At 45.7% G+C, this 11,245-nt stretch overlaps 1 protein-coding gene across 5 annotated transcripts in view; it reads right to left on the bottom strand.

Moving 5' to 3' along the window:
• tpm1 (tropomyosin 1 (alpha)) overlaps window positions 1–10,948 on the bottom strand; it is a 46,985-nt gene extending 36,037 nt beyond the window's left edge. For 2 of the 5 annotated variants that reach the window (XM_043680599.1, XM_043680600.1), the window contains exons 1-2: window positions 10,635–10,944; window positions 9,620–9,745 (exon numbers count right to left, since the gene is read on the bottom strand). In XM_043680599.1, coding sequence (XP_043536534.1) covers window positions 9,620–9,745; window positions 10,635–10,748 — 240 coding nt within the window. In that variant the 5' untranslated portion in view covers window positions 10,749–10,944. Of the gene's footprint in view, window positions 1–3,184; window positions 3,332–9,619; window positions 9,746–9,981; window positions 10,108–10,634 lie in introns of those variants that run through there. The other 3 variants (XM_043680597.1, XM_043680596.1, XM_043680598.1) reach the window with 3 other exon arrangements.
• Window positions 10,949–11,245: the final 297 nt, after the last annotated feature.

Genomic DNA, 11,245 nt, shown 5'->3' with positions numbered 1-11,245 from the left:
TGGAGGCTGGTACAATTGCGACATTTAAGAGGCATTTGGATGGGTATATGAATAGGAAGGGTTTGGAGGGATATGGGCCGGGTGCTGGCAGGTGGGACTAGATTGGGTTGGGATATCTGGTTGGCATGGACGGGTTGGACAGAAGGGTCTGTTTCCCTACTGTACATCTCTATGACTCTATGAGAGAAAGCAGACTTGAAATTCTGAGCCCAGAATGACTTCTGATGATGATAGAGAGAAACAGAGTTAATATTTGGAATTGAACACAAGTCACCGTCGCTATATTATGAAGAGAAGTCATCCTGGACTCAAAATGTTCACTCTGTTCTCTCTCCACACAAGCTGCCAAACCTGCAGAGTTTCTTCATCACTTTGTTCTTAATTTCGACCTAATCCCATTCTCCATGGATATAGTCTGTGGTGTAGTGAGAGTAATCACAGAACATATGTAGGGATTGTGCCAAATTTCATAGAATCCTAGAATCCCTACACAGTGTGGAAAAAGGCCCTTCAGCCCAACAAGTGCACACCGACCCTCCCAGACTAACCCACCGAGACCCATTCCCCAACCCTATCCAACATTTACCCCAGACTAATGCACCTAACCTACACATCCCTGAAAATCTATGGTCAATTTAGCATGGCCAATCCACCTAAGCTGTACATCTTTGGATTGTGGGAGGAAACAGGAGCACCCAGAGGAAGACACAGGGAGCATGTGCAAACTCCACACAGACAGTTGCCCGAAGCCAGAATTTCAAGGGATAGCCAAAGCAGAGAAGAACCTCCCTCATCTAAACTAGACATTCAACAGTCCAAGAGGTTGCTAATGGTACAGCAGTTAACACTGTTCCTTGCACTTTACTTGAATTTACAGCAGATTACAGGCGAAGATTACATGCCTCTCCAGGGACAAAATAAAAACCATACTGTGGCTGTGTAAGGAATTCCTCAGCCACTGGGCGCTAGCAGTTGAGGGGGAAGATAGCGGCAAGATAGCAGAGAGGCTCCTCTGTAGTCTCCACTGTCATACTGGTCTTCCCTTTGGGACATTGGCACAATTGTAGTATCCCCAGACACATTTCCAAACATTTCTTTTCCAGATAAAGCAAATGAAATTGCACAGCTATGAATCTCCAGTGTGTTTCAAAATCCTTGCTGAAATTCTACCTGCTCCAAGGGGTTTTGTTGTTTGGCCTTTTCAATCTAACTCGACACTGGGGCGAACACACAGACTGAGGCAGACAGGGTTTCCAGGGATATTTGCATCTGTATGCACTCAGGGGTAAAAAAAAAATCAGAGCTCCAGGTCATTTGTCAGCTCCTGACCTGAACAACTGGAGGACAAGGGGCCTTTCACCAAACGCTTTGAAAACCAAGGGCCTTCTTCCAACCAGCTTCCACAGGCCAACACCCCCTCCCACCCCAGCCACTCTCAAACGGCAGCAGTGGAAAATATGATCCATTTTCCAGAACTTGGGAGCTTTCTGTCCATGAAGGCAGACACTAGCAACAGCATTTTTCACTACCCTCAACATGCCAGCTGAGCTGACTGAGCGAGAGATTATTCCAGGACCAGGATCTCAAACCAGGTTAAAGAGGCAGCTGTGACCTCACACTCCTTTAGGCCTCAGAGACCTGGACAGCCCACAGCAAGCCCCTTGAAGCACTGTTGAGGGTGTGGTGCTGGAAAAGCACAGCACACCAGGCAGCATCCGAGGAGCAGGAGAATCAACATTCTGGGCACAAGCCCTTCATCAGGAATTCTCCTCAAAGTCATGGTGCAGCAAAAATCAGGGATGACTTCTGCAAGATTCCTCTGATCCAGGGGCAAGAAAGGAATCCCATCAGCAACATCCTATCCCAAACCACCTTGCCCAACATCGAGGCATTATTCACTCACAACCAGCTCCAAGGGGCAGGATATGCTGTCCACGTGCCTCATGCAACAATGTAAAATATCCCATTCCACTCAGAATTCCACTTGGAAGTGACTCCCAGAGGGATACTGGAAGTACTTCAGGGATTTCTGTCAGAAAGGCCCCAAAGGGGTCAGACTACCTTCCCCGTGGTAAGTGACCAACATGGAGATGATCCATTTGTGAAAGTCTTGAATGCTTGGGAGACACCTGTTGGGAACATCCAAAAGGGAGAATGGGAGGTATGCAGGTCAGTGCCCTTACAACCTGTCCCTCAAAGCAATGCCTGCCATTGGCAGAGTCTGCTAATCCATGTTCGACTTATCAACCATCCCAGGACCCAGGAGTGAAATCAGGGAATCCTTGATCCCCAGCAACTGCCTGAGGGGGAAGGAGATGCCTTAGATAGGCCCCTTGTTCAGATAAACCAGGAGGCTTTGAACAGACAGCCCTGGGTTGAGCTGATTAAGGCCTGTGGCTGCCTCTCCTTTGTTCTGCCCAACAGCGAAAGAATTACACAGCCAGCCGCAAGGAGATTAAGCTGAAGCCAACCTTTCAAATACAGCACAGACCACATCAAAGGGGAAAGCACAGAGACTTCTTACAGCCGATTTATCAGAAATCTAGGACTCATCACTCTAGATTCACCTCCCAGTCATTCACCACCCAAATCCACCCGAAACAAGACCATAACTAAATGTACACCTCGATTTGATTTAACCTTTGGATGAACTCATTATAGTGACTAAACCACACTCCATAAACCAGTTTCCTGAATTAAGTGTAATCTTCAAAACCTAGGAAGCCAGCTCCAATCTCAAAGGAAAACTAAAGTACAAGGCATGGGGAGTGGGGGAGCTTCAATTAAATTCCGATCTGTAATTAGGGAGAGAAAGCTCTTTTGAAAAAATAGCTTGCATTTCCAGACGGACTCAGCCACATTTTAGACAGTACACACGTTGGTGCTTTAATCTGAAGTAGTGTCTCCCCTACAAACCTCACCCGAGTAAATCCCCAGTCACGTTAGGAAACAGGTAGGTCTGGTCCTGGGAAATAGGCCAGCTTCCTGCCCGTCGCTCGCTTTGCTGGCTCGAGATGAAGCAGGGAGCTCCTTCCCACCTCCTGCCTGAGGGTTACACTGTGGCAGCCCAGGGTAACATTGTTGCCCGCTGAGGGTTACACTGTTGCAGCCCAAGGTTACACAGTTACCATCGCCTGGATCCCAATGCCCACAATTCCTCCCCCTCAATTGTATTCGCTCTCACTTGCTCACGGCACTGTCGCTCCTCGTCCACTTCCCTCTGCAGCCTCTCTGCTTTTTCTTCCGCCACATCTGCCTGGTCCTGTAAGCTTTTAATCTTCCTCCTGACTGCATCCACCGACATCGCACTGGCCATCCTAATCTCCTTTACTTTCCCTCCCCCCGCTGCACCAACACCTTTCACTTCTCCTCCCACTTCTATTGAAAAAAAGGTGGAGGGGAAAGATTTTGGTTTTGAAAAATCAAAAGGAACCGGGGGGAAAAGATCCCTTTTTAAAAAAAATCTCCACTCTCCCGGTTTCAAATGCACTTAGCACCGGAAGTAGCCTAGTTTTTAACCCTCTCCTCCCCACCAGGAAGCTGGGGGGAGGGGGGAATGTTGGAATTTTTTTAAAATGCAAATAGGTGTCTTCAGTTCAAATTCTCAGCTTTCCGGGTGGTTGCATTTGTAAATCAATATTTTTGGTGCAGTTTCTTTTTTTAAAAAATATTTGGTCGCAGACGCCACACCTCAAAAGTGACATTCTGATCGATTTCACATTCCAAGGTGTTTCACACCAGGAACGCGCCACCTACAGGATTAGAGGATTTGGAATTTGATCAAATTCAAACACCACAAGGACACTCTAATAAACCCGGCTGAAGATCTTAAACGTGTGTTTACTGGAGAACAGGTCTCTAAAATCCTGTAAGTGTAATGATGCATCACCTAAGTGCTGAATTCAATATTTCATAAACGAACCCTGCACCACTCAAGTCATTTACTTAAAATTGAAAAGGCATGAAATTTCAGGCACAGGGCATTTCCGGGCTTTTGATATCAATCAAGTACTCCTGTGGAAATGTCGGCAGCGAAATCTCACAAAACCAGTGTAATAATCACAAGGAAATCTGTTATTTTTCCATTCTTCAGCAGAGATGGATGTCCGCCTTATTTGTAAGAAATAATGTTATAATCTGAAACTCGCTAATTGCATTGGGGGCTACTTATACCAAATGGACTGTAGTGGTTGAAGAAGGCAGATTTGTGCCGCCTTCTCTAAGGCAACTAATAATAGTCAATAAGTATTGACCCAGTCAGCGATACTCATGTCCGACGAATCAATTAAAAAAAAAATCTCACTGGCCACTCGGGTGTTTCTTTTCTTCCTGGTGGTGGAAATTGAATAAAGATTCGTGCACCTTGTCTCTTTCACTGTCTCAAACCTACACACACAGAACATGGGTGCGGGGGAAAATTGAGCACTACCGCAGATAGGCGGTAGTGTGGGGGTAATGAAACAGAACAAACAAATTAAAAATTCACCTCAAACCTGCAGTTTGGAGCCAATGTAGACTGCTGCGGCAGCAGTAATGCCACAGGATTGGCACTCCACTCTCCACTCTAATCTCCAGCACCTCACTTTCACATAGAATCCAGCGACTCCAGCTAAAATTCTGGAGGCAGGTTTTAAATCCCAGCACACCAGCTGGTAGAATTTAAGTTCAATTCGTAAATCTGGGAAATAAAGCTAATCTTATTGGGGGAGAAAGTGAGGACTGCAGATGCTGGAGATCAGAGCTGAAAATGTGTTGCTGGAAAAGCGCAGCAGGTCAGGCAGCATCCAAGGAGCAGGAGAATCGACGTTTCGGGCATAAGCCCTTCTTCAGGATTCCTGAAGAAGGGCTTATGCCCGAAACGTCGATTCTCCTGCTCCTTGGATGCTGCCTGACCTGCTAATCTTATTGGGGCTCTAGTGTTATACTGGAAATGTCCCCACTCTCGCTGAGGAAAACTGGGTTCAAGGATCATCTGCTCCATTGATGTATAATAGCATAATAATGAACAGGTTGATTTGGAAGTATCCATAAAGCATTGTCTCTAGTAGTAGCCACATAATTATTAATTGTCACAAATCCCTTTCAGGAAGGATAGCTGCCACTTGTGGGTATATGAATAGGATGGGTTTAGAGGGATATGGGCCAAGTGCTGGCAAATGGGACTAGATTAGGTCAGGATATCTGGTTGGCGTAGGCAAGTTAGACTGAAGGGTCTGTTTCCATGCTGTACATCTCTATGACTCTATGACTTGGTCTGGTTTACCACAGAACCATAACAATGTGGCTGGCTCTTAAACTGACTTTTCAGCTAGTCACTTCATAGGCAATTAGGATGGGCAACAAATGTTGGCATTGCCAGCAACACCCACATCCCAATAAAATCATGCTATGGAAATGGAGGTATGTCAGTGATTTACCATCACATCCTATGTATGGATATAATTTAATAAACTCTGCAATAAGGGCAGTTTAATGTAGACTGGGGGAGTCAATGCTTCCTGTCTCTACATTGTACTGTGTGACAGTTCATTTCATTTTTCAATAATGAATAGTTAGAGTCTGCAATGCACTGCCTTGAAGTGTTCAAATGAGGCATTCAAGAGAGCATTGGAAGATTACTTAAGTAAAAACAATGCACGGAGTTAAGCGGAAAGGGCAGGATTTTGTACTAAGCTAAAATGCTGAGGAAGTCAGTGCAGGCATGATGGGCCAAATGGCCTCCTTCTGCACTATAGCAATTCTGTGATTCATAAACTCAACAAAATTTAGCACAGACTAATGTTTGGTTGGTAATCTGGTTTAGATTGGCTACTGCACGAAATGCGCACAGTCCTGAGTGTCAGCTCACTCTCCAACACAAAATCTAGACCAGCATTTTCATTGTTGCTCAGAGTGAGTACTACATTATTAGAAGTACTGTTTCAAATGGGATGTTAAACCCAGCCTGTTCTCGAGTGGACATAAAAGATTCCATTGCCCCATTCGGAAGAACAGCCCTGTAGCATTCTCCTGGCCAATATCGATCCCTTAAACATCACAAAAACAGATTATCTGATCATTATTACATTGCTGGATGTGGGGGCTTGTTGTGTGTAAATTGTCTGCCATAGTTCCCAATTGCAACAATGACAAAGTTTCAGAAGGGTCACTCGAAATGTAAACTCTGTTTTCTCTCTCCACAGATGCTGCCAGACATGCTGAGTTTCTCCAGCTATTCCTGATTTTTTTTCCCCGTGTTTCAGAAGTGCTTCTCAAATGGAAGGCCCTGTGGTTGTGAACAGTGATTTGGGAAACAGATTCTTTCTTTCAGAGTACGAGAATTACTTTTCATGGGGTCTGTGCCCACATCGTGCTGAGAGTTGGCATTGAGTGCCCACCATGTCAGGCATCCTACATCCACAGCACTGGTAGCTGGCACCTTGACAAGCACAAACATTCACAAAAATCTGCATAAATGTACTGTACAGTGTTGAGGTACAATGAGAGTCAGCGTTCCCAGCCCTGTTATATTATTAAGTGGGTTTAGAAGAGATTTGCCAGGATGTTGCTGGGTATGGAAGGTTTGAGTTACAAAGGAAAGGGCTTTTTCACTGGAATGTAGGAGGTTAAGGGGTGTCCTTATAGAGATTTTTAAAATCATGAAGGGTATAGATCGGGTTAATGATAGGTATCTCTTCCCTAGATTGAAGAATTCCAAGAGTACACTTTTAAGGTGAAAGGAGAGTGATTTAAAAAAGACACAAGGGGCATTTTTTTTTTAACAGAGGGTGGTTCACATATGGAATGAACTTCCTGAGGAAGTAGTGGATGCAGGTAAAGTTACAACATTTAAAAGGTATTTGGATAAGTCCATGAATAAGAAGGGTTTGGAGGAATATGGGCCAGGGGCAGGTAGGTAAGACTAGCTTAGTTTGGGATCAAGTTCGGCATGGACTGGTTGGACTGAAGGGTCTGTTTCCGTGCTGTATGATCCTATGATTAGTGGGAATGGGTTTGGTTGGGTATGGGATGATTTCGGCTGGGTTAGGGAGAGGGAGGAGGGTAGGTGGTGTGAGGAGTTGTAGTGAGGGTGGAATCAGCCAGGACGGTCACTCCTGGTTATGTTCATGTTCACTCATCTCACTTAAAGCTTTCTGCAATACTGGTTATGGTTAACACTGGAATAGGGTGCACTGGTTTCTGACCAGTGCTTGGTAACAGCTGGTATGAGCTGCCCAAGAAAAGCTGACCCACTGGATCAGAGCCCTGATGCTCAGTTATTTTTCCACAGCCACAGGAGGAGGGAATAATCAAAGGACAATGACTCTCTCTCTGTTTTGGGGCCCCTGGGATCAGACTGTGCTGTTCAGTCCAACAACCCTTGGGGTCAGATCAGACTATGCTGTCTCTGCTCATGGGATCAAACTGAACTCTCTGTGTTGGAACCGCTGAGATCAAACTATGTGGTATCATGCCTAAGCACCATGGATCAGATTGTACTCATTCAGTGTACTGGCCATGCGATCGGACTGTGCTCACTTGGTCCAATAATTTCTGAGGTAAGGTCGGATTCTGCACTCTCTGCACGGTAGCCTCTAACGTTAGACTGAGCTTTATCCGTCCTATAGCTCTGGGGTGTACATTGTGCTTTCTCTCTCTCTCTCTCTCTCTGAATATATCCCCTGGAAATACACCTTTCTCTCTCTCTCTCTCTCTCTCTCTCTGTCCTATAGCACCTGTGGGAATACACCATGTGTTCTCTCTCTCTCTCTTTCTTTGAATACATACCCAGGAATACACCTTTCTTTCTCTCTCTCTTTCTCTCTCTCTGTCCTATAGCCCCTGGGAAAACACCAAGCTCCCTTTCTCTCTCTCTCTCCTATAGCCCCTGGGAATACACCATGCTCTCTCTCTCTCTCTTTCTCTCTTTCTCTCTCTCTGTGCTGTAGCCCCTGGGATCAGATTGTGCTCTGTCTGTCCAGGAGCAATTGAGATCAGACTGTTTTCTCCCCTAGGAGTCCCTGCTCCCTGACAATCAGAATTCCACGACTAACACTGAATGTTGAGCTAATCCAACCCATTAAACTGATTCCACTAACTTCCGTACGACTCAGTGAGTCACTACCATACAACACAGGAAGGCCTGGGATCGGTAAGTGGTCTGGGTGTAAGGCAGTATTCTCAGTCCAGCCGGATCGTGAAGGGAGAGGTCAGCCACTGTTCGAAGTCCCAATTGGTACCTATGAACGTCTTCACCTGTCCTGGATCAGTGCACATTGGCACACGCTTGCTCAGGATTAGAGGGGTCTTGGCTACCAGGTGCCAAGGTGTTCTTGCCCATCGCTACCCACTGTCAGGATTCAAACATGAGAAATTAGACTGAAGGTTTGAGTCCACTAACCCAGCGGGGAGTTAAATCGAACACTAGAGAAGTCAGCACCATCAGTGAAAGTACAGCAAGGAAAAACATCATTCTTTTCACCTCTTAGTTTGATAACTGTATCGTTGAATAACTGTCATAATCCAGAAGCTGTTAGCAACAAACTATCTTCCGTAGATATTCACCAAAAAAACCCCCCAACTTATTTGAGGGAATCTTCCCCCTAGCTCAGACAGTCTCAGGGCTTGAACACATTGGACAGTAGGGGGTCATAGAACTCCCCTTTCTTTTTTTGAATGATAGCAATTTGAAAATATAATTGGGGGAATGTTCCAGAAGTGACAATCACACAGAGCTGGAAAAGATCCTGTAAACTCTTAACAAACAAAAAAACAGGGGATTGATTTGAAATAGACCGGACTGGGGAGGCAGCCCGTCCTGGAGGTAGATAAAGTAACCGGAGTCTGGGATGTTGTTACCCGTTCTATGGGACATAACAATAAAGTGTAAATAGCTCAGAACTGGGAGCGGGATTTACACGTGGCGCTTGTTAATACAGCTCCCAGGGGTGATGGAACTTGGCAAAGTTAATACTGTGGTTATCTGAAGCAGCCGGGGTTATTGGCTCTCCAAAATGCCAGGGATATAAATGCTATTCGGAATACTCCGCATACTTTTCCTTTTAAGGAATATCCTTTACGGAACGCATTACAAATAGATTGGGGCGGGAGTGGATTTTGGGTTCCTGTCAATTGGATCCGCTGGTTGTAGGGCGCTGCAAAAGAGTCTTTAGTGGGAGCGTTTGATGGGATCTCTCAGTCAGATTTTTTTGCTCCTGATCGTTTGCACTGAGATTGAGTTACGAGTGGATTTCCCTTTTTGTTAAACAGCCTTGTTTGACAAGGGGACAAATACGTGCCTCTCCCCCAGGGACAGCTCCCTTAAGCCAGTGCATATCCATGCCATATAAAGCACTGAGCTATAAATACACCCAGATACCTACTCAGGACATACACACCACCTAATCCTGATTTAAACCTACAAGGGATATTATTAATGTCGTCTTGGCATCCAGCTGCCTGCCGAAGCATTTGGGGAGAGGAATTGAGTGAAACAGAATATAAATGGATCACAAGAATCAGTGAGGGGTGGGGGTGCTTTTGAAACTTGTCATGCAAGATGAGGAAGATAGGAAATAAAGAGAGGGGGGGGAAAAAAAGTGTATTTTCCACAGGTTGAAAAGCTGTGCCTGATACTCACATCTGTGGCTTTCTTTTCAGCCAGTTCCAACTTCTCCTGTGCATCTTTCAGAGCTTCGGAATATTTGTCAAGTTCATCCTCAGTCCCCTTCAGTTTCTTCTGTAAGGCCACCAGCTCATCCTCCAGCTGCAGTTTGCACGGTGTTTTTGTTGTTTTTTTTGTTGTGTGTGTGGTAGCAGCAGCAGCAGCGAGATGACAGACAGCACAGGGACACAGAGAAGAGACAGAGGCGACGTAGTCGGTGGGAAGTGGAGCCATGCGTGTGTGTGTGTGAGAGAGAGAGAGACAGAAACAGAGAGAGGAGAGAGAAAAAAAAAGCAGAAAGAGGTTACAAGAGTCGTTCATTCACCTCGCACCAATACCTTAGTGGCATTCTCCTCCGCCAGCAGCTGCCGCTCTTCCGCCTTGTTGAAATCTTCTATAAACTTATCCCTCTCATCCTCCACGGTTCGCAATTTCTTCTCTAGTTGCAAAGCATCATCCTCAAACTACACAGACAATTCATCAGAGAGCCATCAAACAAAGCCGTGGTCCAAATTAGCCCCATCCTCCCCACAACAAATTAACATTGATGCAAATCTGGATAGAATCGGACAAGAGCATGCTTTTTCTACAAATCCGTAAGGTTTTTAAAAAAAAGACTCGCATTTTAATCATCTGCGCGTTAAGTTTGCACATTTTAAGGTCTACAAAGCTGCATTTTAACTACCTACACATTAATTTAGCACATTTTACAGTCTACAATGCTGCATTTTAACAATTTAAGCGTTAACTTTTGCACATTTCAGTCTACAGTTTATCTGCGGGTTAACTTGCACATTTTACAGTCGACATTGCTGCACGTTAACCATCGACGCGCTTTTCTTTTTGCATACTTTACAGCCTTTTTAATCCCTTGTTTATAAACATCTGGGGATTGGGCTCCAGATACTGGAGTTGCCCCCTTTAGGGTAGGTTTTCAGTTCCACGCTGTAAGGTCAGGGCTGGGATTTGAACCCTCCGCGCAGTCGCTAACCTGCTTGCTCCTGTCCTCCGCTGCCTTCTTGTCCGCTTCGGCTTGTTCAGCTCGGTCCAAGGCATTCTCCTTGTCCAGTTTTAACATCTGCATCTTTTTCTTAATGGCGTCCATGGCTGCTGGCGGTGGTGAGCTTTGTTTAGAAAGGCACTAAAATATACTTGTAAATAATATTGGAAAAAGAGGGAGAGGGTGTGCAGGAAGCCTGCAGGGAGAGAGAGAGAGAGAGACGGAGCTGATTCAGGAGCTGAGCTGAACTGCACAGGATCCTACCCCCAGCCTCAGAAATATGTCCTTCTCAGGGGCAGATTGAATTCCTTAAGACATTTAATACTTTTTTGGAAGCGGTCAAAGCTTGCCCCTATCCTATGGCCAATCTTCTTCCTGCATCAGCCTGTTGATTCGTTGCTGGGGGACATTTGACTGGTACCATCACCGTATATGGGGAGTTGCTGTAGACACCCTCTTCCCGTCAGCACTATTTCCAGTCCTCCCGCCTTGAAAAACACCAGCTTTCCGAAGTCGGCCGCTCCGTTCCAGAGTCGCCACATCAGCTGGACCTGATTCCTCAGTGTTGGGGGGGGGGGGGGGGGGGGGGAAGCCCGGCCGCC

The sequence above is a fragment of the Chiloscyllium plagiosum genome, chromosome 40 (assembly GCF_004010195.1).
Source record: "Chiloscyllium plagiosum isolate BGI_BamShark_2017 chromosome 40, ASM401019v2, whole genome shotgun sequence".
Lineage (NCBI taxonomy): Eukaryota > Metazoa > Chordata > Chondrichthyes > Orectolobiformes > Hemiscylliidae > Chiloscyllium > Chiloscyllium plagiosum.
The sequence above is the reverse complement of the archived record's forward strand: the minus strand, read 5'-3'. Positions and strand labels throughout refer to the sequence as shown.